At 41.3% G+C, this 20,556-nt stretch overlaps 1 protein-coding gene across 3 annotated transcripts in view; it reads right to left on the minus strand.

Moving 5' to 3' along the window:
* PLOD2 (procollagen-lysine,2-oxoglutarate 5-dioxygenase 2) overlaps positions 1–20,556 on the minus strand; it is a 91,062-nt gene that overhangs the window by 19,576 nt on the left and 50,930 nt on the right. For all 3 annotated transcript variants that reach the window (XR_009555588.1, XM_060242314.1, XM_060242313.1), the window contains exons 4-9: positions 12,218–12,381; positions 8,886–8,998; positions 6,898–6,961; positions 5,701–5,798; positions 5,356–5,457; positions 638–763 (exon numbers count right to left, since the gene is read on the minus strand). Coding sequence is in view for 2 of the 3 variants with exons in the window: in XM_060242314.1 (XP_060098297.1) it covers positions 638–763; positions 5,356–5,457; positions 5,701–5,798; positions 6,898–6,961; positions 8,886–8,998; positions 12,218–12,381 (667 nt within the window). In the remaining variant the exon portion in view is untranslated. The remainder of the gene's footprint in view (positions 1–637; positions 764–5,355; positions 5,458–5,700; positions 5,799–6,897; positions 6,962–8,885; positions 8,999–12,217; positions 12,382–20,556) is intronic.

Consider the following 20,556-nt stretch of genomic DNA (forward strand, 5'->3'; position numbering starts at 1 on the left):
CGGTCTCCAATGATAGCATTTTGAACACTGATGAAATTGTCCTTATTACTTGAGACTTCATTCAGAATTCAATGGCAAGATATCTTTTGCCTTGTTTCTTTTCCCACGATAAAGATACCCAATGGTCAGCATTCTATCCTTTATATAAACAGACATATTTGTTGTATCTTGCCTTAAGGGACAAGTACCAGGTTGAAGAGTATGATTCTGATAAAAAAAAAATTACCCACAGGAAAAGGATAAGCAAATAAACACAAACATGTATTTCCAATCCAGATCACAATTCCCTGCAGCTGCTTTGGGTATTAAAAAAAGCCCAAACAAAAATCTCTCAAGAAAAACATTCCCATAAGGGAGTATCTTATGTACCTTTAATAAGTGTTCAGCATGGAGTTTGAATTGTACAAGATGGTGGATCAGAATATGTTGGATATTCTTTTGTCAACTTCCATTATCTATTCACACAAACACTTACTTTTCATCATGCAGTAAAGGATGCGATGTTTATGAATTTCCTTGCTGTCAGTACCAGTCTGTATTACCAGACTGTATTACCAGTCTGTATTACCAGACTGAGTCGTTTATTAATCTGCAATAACATAACTGTGCAATTAGCATCCAGTTTTAAAGTACTTACATTATTATGAATGAAGAGAGAAATTTTTTCTTTTGCATATTCCAGAGTCAATAATCTGTCTAAAAACCGGGGCAGGAAAGGAGTTGGTTGTTCAATGAAAACACCAATTGTTACTGTTGGATTCTCCTGAAAAATAATTGTAAACAAACAAACATTTATTATAATGTCTACCACAGTGTGAATAGTCTTACATTTCTCCCTAAACATCACACTATATAGAGCTTGGAAAATAAATTACCTATGGGTACTATGGGGAATAAAGAACTTTTATTTTGGCCAATTTATAACTTTGAGTAGCAATGTTAATTGTGGATTTTACACTTCGTTACAGACATCCATTCACCTGCAGTTATGCTAAGAAGCAGGACTCTTTTTGAGCAGGAATGCAGTTCTGGCTGGCTTGGCATCAGGGTGTGTGGCCTAATATGCAAATGAGTTCATGCTGGGCCTTTTTTACAAAAAAGCCCCATGTGAAACAATGGTGACATTAGGGGCATTAGGGTTTAATATGCAAATGAGTTCCTGCTGGGCTTTTTCTACAAAAAAAACTGCTAAGAAGAACCCATACCTGTGTCTTTTAAAATAAACATATGTGCAAAATGGTTTTTGAGGAATTTGTTTCAGAGGGTAGTCATGTTGAAGTCTGCGGCAGAATAGCTAGATTCAAGCCCAGTTGTTCCTTAGAGACTTCACAAGATTTTCAGGATATAAGATTTCAAAAGACAAAGCTCCCTTCGTACGACAAGCCAGAAATTGATGACTCATATCTAATAAAGGGAACACTTTGACTTCTTCAGAGCTTATACCCTGAAAAACTTAGTGTTCTCTAAGGCACTACTGGGCTTGAATCTAGCAGTTTGAGAATTCAGTAATTTAAATGCTGATAGAAAAAGGGGGTACCTATTTCAATGGATAATCCTGAGGGATAAGTGCAGTTATACAGTGTGAATATTCATTAAATTATGACAAAAATAATTCTACTTATATTCTGCATTTCACCCCAATGGGTACCCATTATCCTCACAACCCTGTAAGGTAAGGTTAGGCTGAATGTGGGCGACTGGCCCATGGCAGAGTGGAGATTCAATTTTGTACTTCAGATCCTAGTCTAACCACAGCACCAGCAGCTCATGTGTAGGATTTTAGTTATTTATTTAAGCAAAAAAAAGCTGTAATGGAATTTTGATGTACAGAATTCATCACTGAAATAATCCTAAAAAGCTGTGGCACTGGGGCCATATCTCCTAACCAATGTTCCCTCTAAGCTCTAGAATCTTGTGAGCAAAAATTCTACTCTTTGAGCTACTGGCATTAAAGCTGTGAGCTACTGCATCAATTAGTTTGCTCTGGGACCATTTTTCCTCAGTGAAGACAAAAATGTGTGAGCTGAAGGCTAAAAAAACTGAGCTAGCTCACACTAACTCAGTTTAGAGGGAACACTTCTCCTAACCCCACAACCTCTTTGACTCCAGAGATGTTTCTATTTTTTTAAAAAAAAATCAGAACTAGAGAGGTAATCAGAGTCTATCATACTTCCATCATGCCTTCCTCCAAGGAACCTGAACAGTGTACATGGATCTGCCCTTCCCACATTTTATCACAATCCCCAATCCTGTAAATCCTCACTCATACAAAACCCTGTAAGTTAGTTTCAGTTTAAGGTGCCCAAGAATACCTACTGAACTTCCTGGATAAGTGGCTATTTCAACTTGGTTCTTCCTGGTCCTAATCTGATACTCTAATCAAACCACATCACCTCCTTGTTATCATCTTTTTGATACAGATTTGCAGATAAAAGCTGAGCCACTGTGCTGCAACCAGCTGGCATGTGTATACATTTAACTGCATGCAATGCAATGCAATAGTGTATGAGAAATGCTGACTAAGAGATATTTCTGATCAAATCCCAGAACATGGTCAGAAAGTGCATGATGCTGAAACTATATTTGCATATAGAGTTTTGTTGGGGAAAAAAAAGTAACTGACAAAAAGCATTAATTCTGTTTCTCAGACCATGTTAAAGGCACTTTCATCTTTATCAGACAGTATCATCAAAAACTGTGACTAAAAATCTGATTCAGGAAACGAAACACTGTTTGCATTAGCTGAATAAAGGACCAAGAATGTACCGCAATATGTACAAATGTGTGAGTAACACAATCCCTCTTTCTACCTTCCGTACCAGACACTCTATATAAATATTTTGAAACTGTGCAGCACCTCAGACTGAAACTAAATATGGCCATGGTGTGCTGATGAACTCCCTACACCCTTTGCAATGTGTCTGCTTGAAAGAGCAGGGCGTGCTAATATTTCATGAAGTCAATGTTGGCATGTGAAACCAAAAATAAGAGGAAACATTGTCTTTGCTTGCTTTCTACACACACCACACACTGGATGCTAGATAAAGCAGACCAGCTGAACAAAATGATGTGCCCTAAATTCAGTGATCGTCACCCAGCGGTTCTGAAGCCACAGGTGGCTTTTTGGCATGCTTTCTTTGGCTCTTCTGTGCATTGCTCCGTTAATGTTTCACCCAGTCCATTTTTCACAAAAGTGTGTTCTATTTATGTCATTTGTACACTGCCTTTATTCCCAATGGGGACCCAAAGTGTTGTTCTCCTCAAAGTGGGCAAGGCTATTTAGAGGGGCTTGTGGTTGGCTGATGATTCCCACAAAACATTCACTGCGAGAGGATGGGTAACTTGCAAGCCTGCCAGGCCCCATGCTAGGGATGTTCTTCCTCTCTTATGCACCATCCTTCTCTGTAGCCTCCACACTCCTCCTGCCCTAGGGTGAAAGCAGTCTGGCTGTGGAAAAGAGATAATATGGCCACCATCACCACTGTGGCAGTCACCTCAGGCACCTCAGTCTCAATTGCTCACCTGAGCTGCACATGCTGAGAGCAAGAAAACAGAGAGGGCAACAGAGGACACATAGGGTTACCACTGTAGGAGTCTGCTCAACTTGTGATAAGATGGCTCAGGGCAAGCTTCTACAGGGCACTTTTTACATCCCTTGCTGTTTTTATGCCCTCTTCTTGTCATGAGGCAGAGGAGCATTAGCCATCTCTATCTCACGTGAGCTGTGGAGAGATGAAGATGCCACTGAGCAGAGTAAAGGGTGCTCAGGCTTCCCAATGCAGGAACCTGCTCTGAGTGAGCCATCAGCACTGGCTTGGAGCCTCCATTCAGAAAGCTCATGGCCCAACCCAAGCAGTGGCTGCAGGGGAGAACCTGATTGAAATCTCTGCCTCTTGCCCTCACCTCTACATGAAGCAGCTGCTGTACAAATCAGAATTGACAGGCTCTGCAAGAAAAGTCAGAGCCGTCACCCATCAGTTCCCTGAAGAGCTCACTAAGTACTTAGTTGGCCAGTTGTGCTGTGAGCCTCAGAAATTTCATAAATCACACACATTTGCTTAATCTCCACTCCAACGCAAGCTTACCGAAACCAGGCAAGACTTATTTTTAAGCAAATATATATAGGATGACACAGTTATAAACAAACATACAAATAAAATATCATGTTAGCAATTCACACACACCAGACATCTTCCAACTTAAGAATGTCTGATTAGGGATGGGAATGGACTGGGGAAAGGTGGCTTGGGGTCCATGGCTGCCCACAGACTGAACCCTGAACTGAGCTGGGAGGCTCAATTATGAACTGGCCTGGTAGTTCATGGCCCTGCAGTCCCTTTAAATGGGGTTTGCAGAAAGCCCAGCAGCTAGCTCCCACTGCTCATCTGTTTCAAGATGTCTTTTGCAGTCCCTTTAAACTTTAAAGGGACTGCACAAGACAGCCCAAAAAACATCTGCACAGCAGAGAGGCGCCCTCTGATGTGCAGCTGTTTTGGGCTTGCCTTCAGTAATCTAGTTCCTTTAAACTTTAAAAAGACTGTAGAAAACAGTCCGGAAAACATCTCTTCCTTTTCCCCTGGCTACCCAGGAAAACAGGGAGGGGACTGCTCAGGAAAAGGCTTCACTACCCCTTTTCTCCTGACCATGGCAAGCTGAGCCAGGAGAAGGGGAGGCACAGCCCAGGAAGAGGCTTTCCTTCTTCATTTCTCCCAGCCCAGCAGGCAAGAGAAAGGGAGAATGGATCACCCAGGAAGAGGCTTGCCTTCTCACATTTTTCTCATTGCCATGAGCAGCAGCCAGCAGAAAGGTAGAGGTGAAATGTCACTAGGATGGCACTTCACCCCTTCCATTTAAGCCCTTCTTTCTGCTCCCTATGGCTTTTTCATGGGAAGCAGAAAGCAGGGTCATTTAAATAGCCCTGCTTTTGCCCCCTCCCCGCAAAAAAGCCAAAGGAGCTAAAAACAGGGTTTAAATGGCTCTGAGCCATTTAAACCAAGCAACTGAGCAGTGAGGAGCTCCCAGCCACTCATCTTTTTCTCCTGAAGAGCAAAAAGCAGGAGTAAACCCCTGCTATCTTCTTTTCAGGAACTGTCACAAGCCACCATGAATTCAACCAAAATTCATGGTAGTTCATCATGGTTCTTCAGTTCATGAACTGCAGTTCACGAATTCCAAACAAGCCAAAATTCAGGATAAACTTGCCTATTTCTATGTCTGATTTCTGCTGCCACTGTGGAACAGGTGAAGTTATCTCAAATTATCTGCAGAATTTTTCATTCACAGAATTCAGTAAAATTTGCCATTCATAGCACGCTATGCGTGTTTTTGTTTCAACATCACACATCATACACTTACATTTAGTGCAGCTAGATCAAGTAAATCTATGTCACAGGCACTGCAGCCAGTTTCACGGGACCAACCATTGGGGATATAATTTCCAAAGTAATTGAGCAGGACCTAGTTTTTTTAAATAAATAAATACATAAAATTATGATCAACCCTTTTTTCTGTGGCTTTCTGTTAAAGGCACTTTATATGGCAATATGTTAAGTACATACTAATGGAAATTAAAGAAAATGAGCCAGAATAGTATGAAATGCAATGAGCCCTTGATAGGCTACTAGCTGGACTTATATTACACATTTGCACCATTCTTCTCAAATCAAAAACCTTAGCAGAAATGAAGACATCATCACTTACTTTAGTTGGTCCATTTCCATGAAGAGTGATGGGCAAAGTGTCATACAATGAATTCTTGGCTCTCGCTCTTCCTTCTTCAAATTTCAGAACAACTTCATCTACAGCCCATCACACATTAACAAAATATCAATTGCAGGTTACTCAAAAAGGGAAGCCAACATTCTCTGCATCCAATTGAGAAGATCTATACACATTTTCACAGTGATTCCTGTATTTTTTATAACTTTGCTGACAATTATCAAGCTGTTCATTCAGAAATTCTGCTACTGACTTTAGTGGGGACTCATCAGGATAACGGTTTAATATTGTAATCCTTTTTTTAACTCTTCAGCACAGATTCCTTTTTATTACAACCTATATATGCATCTTTATTTTATTGTCTACATGGGCTTCACCTTCATTTCATTTTTACAACACTGAAAGGTATGTTATACTGAGAAGTATGGTGCGAGAGTGTCCCATGGTCTACCAGGGAGGTTCATGACTGAGCAGGAGTTGAAGCTATGTCTTCCCACACCCACTTGGATAATAGTATGACACTATTGAGCCTGCCTTGGCAGGGAGGGCGGGATATAAATAAAATTTTATTATTATTATTATTATTATTGAGAGGCATCTACTTCTCTTGAGTTTTGAGAAATTGATATAAAGAGTCAGAGCTTCCTTTTCCCAGGGGACCAGGAGGGGGAGGAGCCACAGCCAATAGAAGGAAGAAAGGCTTGGTTCAGTAGCTCTGCTGTTCAATTGAGAGAACCTGGCAAAGCAAGCTCTGCCTCTCCCCTTTCTCCCCAAGGGAGGCGCCTCAGTCAGTGGAAAAAAACTAGAAAGACAAAGAAAGCACCAACAAATGCTAATGTCTTAAGCATGTTTTAAGTTTTTTAAAAAATCTTTAATTGCATTTGTGTCCTTTATCAAGTTTATATCTCTGCTACCTAATCTTAAATAGGAAAACACATGGCACAGCCCAACATGCCCAGCCCAACAAGGTCTCTTTTATGTCAGATTTGGCTCTCATAACAAAATGAGTTTGATACTCCTGGTCTAAAGTATTGCTCCCTTTCCAGGAGTGATTCCCAGTTAAATGAAATATATAAATAAGCCCTATTAGGTCTAAATATCCTTAAAATATAAGCGCAGAGTAACATGGGGGAATTTTGACGGGAATAAACAAAATACTTATTGCTTCAGCATACATACCAACAGCTCCATTTAGAGTCTGGAAAATACTGCACTTATGATCCAAGGTAATATTAATACGTTCCTGAAAGGCAAAAATTAAATTAAAAAAGGAACAGCAAATCCATTAGACTGAGTCTTATAACATCCAGAACAATATTAATCACATGTGTCAAGATGTTTGGCTCCAGCCAATGTTTCCCCCTCAATCTTACCCAATTCCCCTAATAAGACAGCTCTGATCCCATATGGATTTTGTATATGCAGATCTCATAATACCCAGCACAGACCTTTTTGACAGCCAGCAGGAATCTCTCCTTCTATTTTATCCACAAAAAATCTGGTTGGATCCAACCCAGTTACAACATATGTTATTTGATAATTTATCTGGAGACTTTCAGCTCTTCAGCCAGCTCTTTCTCAGTGTTTTCTGTATCTCCACTGTTCTGAATGTCACGTATGTTTACCAATTTGTAATACAGAAAAAAAACCTGTTTATATCAGACTAGTATCCAGGCGTTATTTCTGTTCTATAATCTTAGCAAATGGAGTTCATGACTTCCCAAACTATGATTATCTGACAGGATATCGGAAAAGAGTACCTTCCAGGTTCAGCTAAAAAGATGCATTAATTAATTGTTTAGACTTTTATCCTGACCTTCCCTGCAAGCAGGGCTCAGGGTGGCTCACAACAGATCTCACAACAGATCACAATGGAATAAATATTATAAAAAAGTAAAAACAGTAAAGTTGCTAACCACAAAACAGAAATCATGCCATGGAACAATATCAGAAACTTCATTACAGACAGAACTGTTAATAAATCTGGCTTTTTTTTTTATTTGAACAAGGAGGGCATGCTCTCTGAAGGCACCAGATTTATAAAATCCTCACCATATCAGTCCAAGTTGTTGAGCTTCTAGTAAAGTTTTTATTTGGTCAGTGACAGGTAAGTATGCCTCAACAGTAGTGTCTTTTATAAAACAAAACTTGTCTATATTATATAATTTTAATTAAGAAAGCAATAGATATATATTAGGGTGTATAAAAATACAAGAAAAAAAATGCATATTGCCATTCAAAGCAAACTCTTAAAGAAGCCTAAAAAACAGATTGAATCAAACATTTAAGACTAATTACTAGCTATAATTGATGGTTTGAGTTGGAATTGGAAGGCTATTTCTACAATATAATTCCCAAGTTAACCTTCAGGGTTTCCAAATGTCTGCTCCAGTCCAATGGAATGTGCATAAAACAGCCAAAAATCTGCATGTATAGCTAACATCACCAATACATCTAATTCTCAATGTAGCCCCATCTGTGGATTCTTAAATCCAGAGATTGAAGCCATGAAGAGACAAGATTTTTTTAAAAAAATCTCAAAAAAATAAATTGGAGGGGTAACCCTGCCCCCCCCCCTCGACAGATACAGGACCTGTAGATTTAAAACATGAAAACTATCAGTGGCCATCGCTATTGCCAACCATCAGGTCTTGGTTTTTCTTAGTAAAAGGTAGGGGGAGAAGCAAGGCCCATTCCAAGATTGTTTTGGATTTTGAAGGGGGACTTTAAGAGGCCAGGCCCACTTAATACCATGTGACTTTCATGACCCACCAAAGCTGCTGCTTGCTACTGTTCAACAGTTGCCACACAACAAATGCCAGGGCGATGTAGTGGTTAGATTTTCAGACTAGGATCTGGAACTTTGCCATGGAGGCTCACTGGGTGACCCTAGGCCAGTCACACACTCTCAGCCTAACCTAATTTACCTTCTAATGCTGACATTTCCTCCAAGGTAACAGATCTCTGTAATCTGGAGAGCAGCTATAATTCCAGGAGAACACCAGGCCCTACTTTGAGGCTGGTAGCTCTACCACAGGGGAGAAGTAAATATAATAAATTCAGCAAAAGATGCAATCATGTCATCCTGGATTTTTCAGCTGATCCAAAGAGAATCAGAATTTCAGCACATGCTGATATATTACATATACTGATTAGGATCTGCATACCCTTTTTAATTGGTCAATGTAGAGTTTGGTATAAAAAAGCTGATCATCATCATTATCTTGAAGGTTCCAATGTTGTAAAATATTGTTTACATATGGAGCATAACCAATAAATCCTGAAAGAAATGAGAAATTGAACTAAATAAATCACATGTATTTTATTTTAAAGTGAGTTTTATGTTTTTTCCCAGTCAACTAAGGACAAAATTTCAATGAGACTATAATGTTCCAGTAAAGGCATACAAAACTTTCCTACCTGTTTCTAACTCAAGATTTTTCATGATTTTTGGAACTAACACACTGAACTTCTGCGTTTTTCTTAAAACAGTAATATTTAATAGTTAAAATTTCCTTTTTATGGCTAAAATATGGGTCTGGTCGTATCGATTGCTCCTGAAAGGCAGATCAGACTATTTGTGAAGACATATTGTTTTCAGCCATGGATTTTTTCATTCATCATCACAACAAGGAAGAAATTGATCTGTAACTTTCAACACTGTAAACACTTCAGAAAATCTTGATATATATAGCTACAAACTTTGAAGACACTTTATCAATACAGGATCCCTGGAATTACCTGCTACAATTGTTCAAACAAAAGATCTTCTTTTATGAAACTCAAGGGGGTGGTATACAGTGTTCCCATGAAATCTCCTATTGGATGCTGACCTGACTGACACACAATTAGCTACAGAAAGTTGCTGCACCGCATGGGCCCAAACCATACCCTGGCACTATTGTAGGATTTTTCCTATAAACAAGTTTTATTAAGCTTTAACAGGGAAGATTAGGGAATTGGGGGAAGGATCAGGGATAAGGTACAGAATATAAAAGAATAGATTACACTTATTACTACATCAAGAAAGGGGGGGGGGAGTATAATTCATTATACTTGCAAGTACCCAAAAGTAGTACATATTACCTTTAAAGTCTACGAACTTTTTGATATACTATGAAATCCTACTATTTAGTGAGAAATTCCAGATTTTCATTTGTCATATCTGTGCTCATACAAAACCACATCTATATATCTTTAATCTACACCAAACAATAAAGAAAGGAAAAAAAGAGAAAAGAGCAAATTCTGGTCTTCAATACTATCTTATTAGGCAAGACGTTTCTGTATATAACAACAGCAGCTGTATATTGGCAACATTTCTCTATATAAATTACAAAGGAGTCTCAAGGTTAACAAAACTAAAACCAGCTTCTCATTAACCATGAAAGGCCTTTGAATTAAATGGGTACAGTTATGGTGCGCATGTCTTATTAGCAAATGTTGATAACTTTAGGGACCTACTTGAAAAGCTAGTTCTCTTTAACAAGCAAAAAGGGTAGATTTTCTAAGAGAGAAAAAATAAGCAAGGGAGAAGAGTTTTTACAGCACTCATCTCCAACAACAAAGAACAGGGCAAGAACTTGCCCTTCCTAATTGTTCCCACAACTTCACACTAAACCAAGAAGAGAACCCTTGATCTATAAGGAAAATTCATCTCACTGCCATCAAGCTGTACTCCTAACTTTTCTGGAATACAAAAGAAGAGAAAGAAAGAAAAAGCTCTCAGTGGATTAATTCATTAGCAGACATCTCAATGCATAAGGATAAACAATAGGAGCCCTCCTCATCTACCATTCTAAAAAGGACAAAAATAATCAAGGTACATACCCAGTTTTCTTATATTCCCTTTCATATGCCTTCTTATATATGTGTGCATACCTGTATATGCATGTATATAAGTAATTCTAACTACAATAGTTCAAATTCCAATTAAACAGCTTAACTTTTTAGGCTTATCTTAGCATGTATTTAAATTTTTAAGAGATTTTGCAAGCTGTTAGTCATTAAAAACCCTCATTTTTAACAATAAATTTTTAAACTTCATTATGATTTTGAGATTTGCAAAAAATCACAGCAAGCCAAAACAAGCTACCCATTCAATTTAAAAAATAAAATATTAAATAATTCTGCTTTAGATTTGAAGAATCCCTAAAAAAAAAACAAGTTTCAAAATTGAATCCCAAAATATTATGCCCATTAAAGAATAATCTTATAGTCTCTTCTTTTAATTCATATAAAAATGTTAATCCCCTAATTAAAAAATCAGAATATCCATTCCAAGCTATTACATCAGATGCATAGTGTTATGCCCATATCAACCTACTGTATAGTAAAAGTTTATAATTTCTTCTTCTTAAAAGTTTTCCAAGATCTAATCATTGTTGGACTTGTCATGAGAGATTGTAGATCTAATCCTTGTTGAGCTTGTCATGAGACTGTAATTGCAATCTATTGTAGGATTTTTCCATGGCCAACTACAAAACACTCATTCTAGGGAAACCACCGAGTTTACTTTAGAACACTGGCCTGGACCCAGAGGTAAATTTCCACTAATGGAAGGGAGGCAATCCACTGCACATAATTGATTTGCCCGTCATGCTGTTCCTGGGAGCCCCTTGGCCCATAAGCATTTTAGGAGGCATTTGGGGACTGTAGTGAGAGGAGGAGTTCCACTGATAGAAATGTTATTCATTAGCAAAGGTTTCCCACAGGATCCTAGACATTGTCTTTCCAACAAAAGAGTCTATAAAGCCTACTGGAAGAGAATCTTGTTTTAGCAAACTCCAAATACTTCCAAACACCTGTTCACAAAACAGAATTGGCACAGTCCCTTCTTTGAATGTTTGCAGTCTAAAGTAGATGGAAAAGAAACCAAGATAGGACAGGGGCAGTCATCTGGCTATGGCAGTGCTACTGAATCTGAAAACACAAATGCTGGAAAAGGAGCTGAGGTAGTCAAAAATTCCAGAGAAAGACTGAAGTCATAATAAGCCCAACTTTACAATACAATTAAATGATATGCTAAAAGAGCAATCAGTGATGTCTTGCTAGAAATTGCAGGGGTTTTAGGGATATGCAAAATCCACTTGCGAGGGTCCTTTGGCTTTCCTACAGAAAATCAGCTAGGATTTCCAAATTAAATTTCATTAGAATGTTAAAGGTCACTCTAATCTTCATATGCTTTCTTACCAAATAAAAACTTTGACTACTATAAGGTGAAAATTATTGGAAGAATTATAAAGTAGTTTATAACTTTTTAAAAACAAGTTACCCATATATTGTCAATTCAAATCATGCTTGCCAGGAAATAAGTCTAAGTGAACTTACTTCAAATGAAAGATGTTTGGAATTGAGCTTTAACAACTGCAATATAAAACTGATGTCATGAAGAAACATATCAGTTAAAGATGCATTTTCACATAATGTGTTACAATGATGCAGAGTTTCTCCCACAGCAGTTGAAAAAACCCTTTGGTGTTTTTCTAACACTTCTTACCTCCTGCATTAAGAAATCGTTTTCCACTGCGAACAACAGGGTACTTGTCTGACAGTCTTTTGTCAGGCCATATCAATCCATCTGCTGCAAATACTACTTTGTGGTTAGCTTGCTGGAACTTCTTTAGCAATTCTTCAGATCCCCCAGCAAATAAAACATCATAGCTGAAGTAAAAAAAAAAAAAGGGGGGGGGGAGGCAGGAGACTGTGAAAGGCATTTCCATGGTAAAAGCATCAGGAAAAAAATACAACTAGATATATCATATTCAGAAGGAATTTAATATTCAAACTGTATCAGAACCTTCAGAGGGATATATATGTTCAGACATGGCACTGCCCCACATCTATCTCAAGTTCATTCATTCCTCATTCAACAATTTCTGCCTCAATCTGCTCCTTATCTATGTTTTTTCTTTACGTCCAGTTTCATGAATGTATCAAATTTCCAATCTCTCTCTGCAGAGATTTGATGGTACATTTCAGTTCTTGCAATAACACCCCCTTCCTCTAGTAGGCATCTGCTTTGCTTTATCCTGCAATGACTCTTGACTGGTGCAGATGCAGTTCTTGGAGCAAGCATGCACCCCTCCCCGCAAATTCAATTTTTGACACAGGTAGTTATAGCACACATGAAGTAACACAGTTATCTCAGGACACTTCTCATGCTCTGCTACTCAAAAAAGAGCATAGCCATAAAGAAATTCCTGACCTGAAAATATGTACAGAAAACTCTGGTTTTGGTTTGTACAGTGATTTCTCAGAATGCTTGTCCAAATCCGTGGTTGCTGGTATAATGCGGCCCCTTCCCGCCCGTGCTGCTTTACAGCGGTTTAGGGCGGTGGCAATTTTTGCCATCCCGGAAGGAGGCAAGGCAAACAAGCCTCCCTCATCTGGGGACATGTAGGGGCGTGGTGCGGAGTTATAAGCCCGAACACGCCTCCTGTGGTGCACTTGCGTCCAGGCTTTTCGTGGAGAGTGATCTTTGTTCGTGCTCCGTCGATCGTCGGCCAGATTGGGTGTCATGCTCCATTCTCCTCTCCCCCCCTCCCATTCTCTTTTTCTCGTCTCCGCCGGTCTGCAGACCTGCGGAGATGCAACGTGATTGTTTTTAATTTTTCAGTGAAGGGAGGGGTTTGGCTGCGAGGGGGAAGTGGCCCGGTGGCAAAGGCTTCCGCAGAGGGGCCTGGGGCAGGAGCTAGATTTGATTGCCGAGGGCTTCGGCGGTTTTGAGGGCTTTGCCCACCTCTCCCCCCCCCTTTTTTCTTTTGCCTCCGTCGGTCTGCAGACCGTGGGGACGCGACGCCAGCGTTGGTATTTGGCTGGGAGGGGATTTGGTCAGAAGGGGTAAGCTACACGGAGGCGAGAGGTACAGTCCGTGTTTATAGCATGGACCAGTCTCGGTAGACGTTGAAGTTAGGCATTTTTTGTCCTCATTCAACGGTGTTTCATTTTGGCGCGAAGATTTGAAGATTGAGGATGATCTCCAGATTACTTCTGATGCAGCTGGTTCCTCGGGCTTTGGGGTATACTTTCGTGGCCACTGGTGTGCCGAAAGTTGGCCCAATGAATGGTTGGAGACGGAAATTTGCCGCAACCTTACTTTTCTGGAATTTTTTCCGATAGTGGTGGCGGTTCAACTATGGAGAACTGAATTGGCCAATCATGTTGTGCACTTCTGGTGCGACAACTTGGCCGTGGTTCATGTGATTAATACGCTGACTTCCAAATCTATTCCTGTTATGGGCCTTGTTAGGGCATTTACGTTAAGGTGTTTGTGACTGAACATTTTATTTCTTGCCAAGCATGTCCCAGGTGTGTGCAATGGAGTGGTGGACGCTCTGTCTTGCCGACAGATGGAGCGGTTCTGGCAACTTGCACCAGAGGCCATCCAGCGGCCTGTATGGATGCTACTGGAAATGTGGAGGCTTGGAGAGTTGAGGCCGACTGGGCAATGCAGTTAGCCCTGGCGCCCAGTACCACGAAGGCCTATACTCAGGCTGCCGAGCAGTTTCGCAATTTTAGGGAACAGGTAGGGTTGGGCTTGCATTGGCCCATTCTGGCTCAGCACCTCATGTAGTTCTGCATTCATTTAAAAGGTAAGGGGCTGGTTGTCAAATCTATAAGGGCTAAGTTGGCTGCTTTGTCATTTGACAGCAAGATTAAAGGCTTTGCTGATAACACGAGCGATTTTCGGCTGCGTAAGATGTTGGAGGGTTGGGCTTGTGAGCAGGGCCTTCGGCCTGATACTAGGCACCCCTACTAACCTTCTGTTTTAAGGGGCTTACACACGGTGTGGAAGGCAGTGTGTAAGTCTAAGTTTGAGACTTTACTGTTTCATGCTGCGTCTCTAACGGCTTTCTTTGGGGCGCTCAGAGTTAGTGAGCTAGTGCTTAGCTCGCGCCATGATTCTTCAGGTCAGGCCCTGCAATCTGGAGATGTAAAATTTGAGGGCGAACAGGTATCCATCAGGGTACGGAGGTCCAAGATGGATCAAAAGCAGAAAGGAATGGTGATCACCTTGGGCCAATGCCAGGAGAAGGGTATTTGCCCAGTTTTTGCATTAAGACAGTATGTTACTGTAAGGGGTGTGCAGCTGGGCCCCGTTTTGTCATGCTGACGGGTCACCATTGACCAAGTTTCAGTTTTGGATGATCACCTCCAGGGCCCTGGATAAACTGGGGTTGGGAGGGGTCAGATTCGGTACCCATTCTTTTCGGATTGGGGCGGCTTCCACCGCTGCTGCAATGGGGTACCCGGGACCTGTTATTCAGCGGGTGGGCCATTGGAGGTCCGCAGCTTATAACAGTTATGTTCGCCCATTGGACGCCTGAGTGGGTCTGTCATGGGTGATCGTGTTACCATTGTTTGCTCAATTGGTTGTTTTTCTGTTTCTTAGGTGCTGTGCTGTGGCCTGAACGGCGCAGGATTTTGATCATTGGCCACAGCATGGTGTTTTGGGCAGCCCACCAGGCTCAACATTTGCCAATTGGATCCTAGTTGGGGCTCAGCGAGTGGGCTGTCGTGGAGTGGCAGGGCGGGCATGGTCTGTGGCGGGCCGGGCTCCTGCCACTCTTGTTCCAGGGGAGGAATGGTCCTCCGCCACATATCTTGGTTGTCCACCTCAGTGGCAATGACCTTGGTTTGCTGAAGGGGAAGGCCCTTTCACTGCAGGCCACTGAGGACCTGCGGGTGATACGGAGCAGGTGGCCCGAGGTGCTGATTGTGTGGTCCACCATTCTTCCACACAGGGTTTGGAGGGCAGCATGGGATCCAGTAGGAATCAGAAGGGCCCGGCGCAAGGCCAACAGAGCAATTAAGAAGGCCCTTGGCCAAGGCCTGGGCATTTATTTGCCGCACCCTGCGATAAGGGTAGAGGTGGCGGACCTGTATCGGCAGGACGGTGTTCACCTGTCCGTGAAGGGTAACAGGGCCTTTTTGCATGAACTGCTGGGGCTGCGGTTGGCTTTAGGCCAGCCGGTGGGCCCAATAGCCTAAGCTGAGGCTTGGCATTGTGGCAGGATTTTTATTGGTTAGTTCAGGTAACCAGTGAGCACCCTTGGGTTATTCCCTGTTTCAGGGAATGTGGCGGGATGGAATGGCAGACGGGCTGTATGGCTCGTTGCTTGGAAGCCCACTATAGGGTTCCCTTCTCTGGCAGGCTGCTCTGGAATACGGTGCTGGGCCGGCGGAGGGTATACCTGGCCTTTGCCGGCCTGACATTAGCCGCTAGCAAGCGGCTTCTGCCGGGGGCTGGGTGGCTCGCCCTGCCGGACAGGGAAGGATCAGGGGTTTCCCTTGGCCTGTCCGGATAGTTAGGTTGCCCCATGCAGTTTCATGTTTAATAAAGTTGCCCTGTTTGTTACCCATATATTGTGTTTGGCTCATTCTTCCGACTGGGGGGGGGGGGCAATGAAACCCCGCTCCCTTCACAATTTCTAGTATTTTTTAGTTTGAGTGTTTCCCAGAAATGCAGTATGGGCTTGTGTTTTTTATTCAATTCCACTGATTTTCTGAGCAATGAGATTTCTCCTTTCCAATCAGATCCTTGCAAAGGAGAAATAGAGCTCCTTTGGAGACAAGCTGCAGAGAGCTGCAGTTCACCTTCACTTCTTCCTCTTCCTCCTTCTCTGAAAGCAGACTGTCTGGAGAACTTTGTTCTGTGGCCTGTAGAACTGGAATCCTTAGTCCAATTCACTTGAAACATGGTTAGTCTTTAGTGGATAGGCAACATTCCCCTTCCTATGATTTTGGTGTCATTGGTTGGCAGACAACCACATACCCTCACGAACTCCGGCAAAGGAAATAATAGAAGTGCTGCTGCTCTTGCTCACTTTGTGAAACAAACAGCCCACAATAAGGAAGCATGGCAAATGCAGAGTTTTCAACTTCAAGGTAAATTTTGTTTTTATTGTCAGTTAGCCACTGTAAGAGTAGGAAAAGGAAATGAAAGCAGACATTTTTTTGAATGCTGGTGATCTTCTCCATCCTCCCCCCAAACTGGAATCAACGGAAAGCACTGTGCCTGTGCCAAGAGGCATCTTCTTTGGGCCCTGTAAAATCAAACCCCTTGATTCAATTCACTTGAAACATGGGGGGGTTTTAGAGAAAGGGATATGCTTTGTGCAAATCTGGTCCCATTATCTTTATAAACAGCTGCCTCAGACCATCCAGTACATTCCCCACACAAAGGAATGGTTCTGAAGCACTAGAAGTAACCCCCCCCCCCAAAAAAAAAAAACAAAACCCACACAGATCTGAATTCCAAACTGGCAATGTTCTACATAAATATAAGCAATTATGAAACCCCGGATATGAAAGTATATTTTTTTCCTTGTTGCACTCCTCTGCTTTCTGTATGAGATGCAGAGTACCAAACAATTGGGGCAGTTGGTTTTTCTTTCTGTGCATGTGTTTTATTTAGTTAAGTTTATTTTGTCATGTAAAAGTTGAGTTTGACTCAATGACATGGCAAGGTAAAGAGAAAAAGAAATTAGTACCACACATTCTTGGCTCTGCCACACCCAAACTGTTGAAAGGTATTGGCACTAACGGATGTAATTTTGCATGGTAAAGTCCTAAGAAGCATTAGTGGTTTTATTCCAGAAAAAAAAGCCATTATTATAGGTTTAAATTTGTTTCTGAGCAAGAAAGAAAAAGGTCAAATGAGGAACATATGCATTTAGTTCTTTGTAATAATGTCCTATAAATCTAGATGACAGCTGCACACAGCTGTAACAATTTAGAAGTAGCATACCTATGCTCTTTCCAATTCTTCTAAAGAAAAAAAAATCCAGAGCTGATATGCAAAATCATTCTACTGGAATGTTCTCATACTAGTATTTTTATCTACGGAATCAGCATAACATAATTAAACCTGAACTCAGTTATCCCTGCTAGTATTATCATCATAATATCATTGCTTCTTGACCTTTTGGCTATGATCAAGTGGAATATCAGAGTTGTCAAATTAGTACTTGTCTGAAAGAAACAGCTGCTGGATGCATTTCTGGTTTCATTGAAGAAAAATGTATTTTATTTCACATAACTGTAGGAAAAGGCCTTTAATATAATGTGATGGTCATACAAACTTAATAAGGAACCAGTCAGATCAGATCAATGGCCCATCTAGTCTGGCAGCCCATAGCATCTACTCCACTCTTCCTCACATTTGTCAACCTAAAGTCCTAGTAGGACCCTAAAAATAGATACAGAGACCAAAACCTTCTGCAGCTGCTTAATCCCAGCAAAAATTCTGAATTAGGAGGTTCTGTTTAATCATCATGGGGTGCAGCCAGACATACCATTAGTGGCGATACAGCTCCGTCTCGCTGACGGATTAAATGTGTTCGTTCAGACATCCACATCTGGCAATCGAGCGTCATCCAGTGTCATCCCGGCTTGCTACGCATCAATGGCGCATTAATTTGACAGCACATAAAGTCCGGTCCTTTTTCAAAAAAGCTGAATAAGATTGGCTTTTTCCTGTTTGGACAGCTCACGCGCGATACTGCCCCTCACCTTTTTTTTAAAAAAAGCCCCAGCAGACATGCACATTGCGAGATCATCCGGGAATCTGAGGTGACACTACTGCTTCTCCAATCAACACAGGATCGGAGGTGGGGGGGGGGAACGTTATCCCACTATTTAGAACAGGAAAAAAATCTCTTTTTTTCAATGTGGAGTATTTCTGGAAACTCCCCCCCCCCCGAAGTAAAGTATGGTTGCCAAGTCCAATTCAAGAAATATCTAGGGACTTTGGGGGTGGAGCCAGGAGACTTTGGGGATGGAGCCAGGAGCAAGGGTGTGACAAGCATAATTGAACTCCAAAGGGAGTTCTAGCCACCACATTTAAAGGGACCACACACCTTTTTAAATGTCTTCCTTACATAGGAAATAATGAAGAATAAGAGCACCTTATTTTGGGGCTCGTAGAATTGGGACCCCCTGGTCCAATCATTTTGAAACTTGGAGGGTATTTTGGGGAGATGTGCTGAATGCTACACTGAAAATTTGGTGCCTCTACCTCAAAGAACAGTCCCCCCAGAGTCCCAGATACCCGCGGATCAATTCTCCATTATTTCCTATGGAAATAAGTCTCTCTATGGAAGCTCCCTGGGTTAGCTTGGGCCCATCACTCTCTCTCAGTCTATCCTATCTCTGCTGTGAGGATAAACACAAGGGAAGGAAAGGATGTTGTAAGCCACTTTGTTTAAATAAAAAAGGTTTAAATAAAATAAATATTAATTAAATAAAATAGAAGCCATTCATGGACCTATTACATGAAGCTGTCAAATTTCTATTTAAAGCTATCTAAGGTGAAGCCTAGTACAATACCCTGTGACAGTGAGTTCTGTAACCTAATTATTCACTGTGCAAGGAAGTACACTGTTATCAGCACAAGATCATTGCCTGTCGTCTCAGTAAACAGTTCAGAATATCTACAATCTCTGATTCTATGCATGCAAACATATCTATTGCAAGTGTGTTCTCTGTCTTTTAAAAATCATCTGTTTCCCCCAACTCTTGAACTATTTTGTTAAAGAGGACAAAAATGTTTGACTACAGCTGTATTTCAGTCTTCCTGAGCTTTACAATACAATATAGTTTGGTATAGAATAATCCCAGGATGTCTGTATTCCAAAAAAAACACTGGAGAAGATAAAATTCAAAAGTCTGCTTGAAAGCTAAAAAAAAAAGTCAGCACCTACACTAGGGCTGCCAACTCCAGGTTGGGAAATTCCTGGAGATTCAGGTAGAGTTGCCAACTCCCACTTGGGAAATGCCTGGAGTTTTGCAGGGGGTGGAGCCTGATAAGGGCGGGTTTTGAGGAGAGGGGGATCTCTGTGGACATAATGCCATCAAGTAGCCATTTTCTCCAGATAAACTGGTCTCTGTTGTCTGAAGATTAGCTGCAATTCCAGGAGATCTCCAGCCCCCAACTGGAAATTGGAAACCTTAGATTTAGAAGTGGTGCCTGGAGAGGGCAGCATATAATTCTATAAAACTTTTCCTCCAAAGCAGCCATTATCTCCAGGGAAATGTAACTACGTAGACTGGAAATCAGTTGTAATTCTGCAAAATCTCCAGGCTCTGCTTGGAGGATGGCAGCCTTTATCTACATCAGTCAAAGTTGAGTCCTTTAACCTAAATACATTGTGCATATATTCTGGTTCTGCTCATCATGAAGAACAGCAAAAAACTATGTAGGGCATAGAAGCTCAGTAGCTTGATCACTGAAAATCCCAAACATATGAACATATGAAGCTGCCTTATATGGAATCAGACCCTTGGTCCATCAAAGTCAGTATTGTCTTCTCAGACTGGCAGCAGCTCTCCAGGGTCTCAAGCTGAAATTTTTCACACCTATTTGCCTGGACCCTTTTTGGGAGATGCCAGGGATTGAACCTGGGACCTTCTGCTTCCCAAGCAGATGCTCTACCACTGAGCCACCATCCCTCCCAAACCTCTCCAAACATTGTTCACATTTTCAAGACTCTCTGCACAGCAAGCAGTATGGACTAGCAATTTATTTCTGTAAGCAAACATTTTTATATAGACTAAGGTAGAAATACATATTTGTTTACCAAGGGCCTGACTAAAACTTGCTTCTCCTATCCACCAATGATCAGGAAGCAGCATGCACACCAATTAGGCAGCAGCACACACAGATATGGCCAGTCAGCCTTTCTTATAGCATCTAACTAGGGCTAAAGCTGAATGTTATGTTCAGTCTGATATTTTGTTTTCTTGTGTTTGAAAAAAACATCCAGCCCTTTATGAGATTCAAAGGCATTTCAGAGTTGTACTGCTTTGGTCCAGCCTCAAACATTTGTGTGCAGA

This window comes from Heteronotia binoei, chromosome 6 (genome assembly GCF_032191835.1).
Source record: "Heteronotia binoei isolate CCM8104 ecotype False Entrance Well chromosome 6, APGP_CSIRO_Hbin_v1, whole genome shotgun sequence".
In the NCBI taxonomy this organism is placed as follows: domain Eukaryota; kingdom Metazoa; phylum Chordata; class Lepidosauria; order Squamata; family Gekkonidae; genus Heteronotia; species Heteronotia binoei.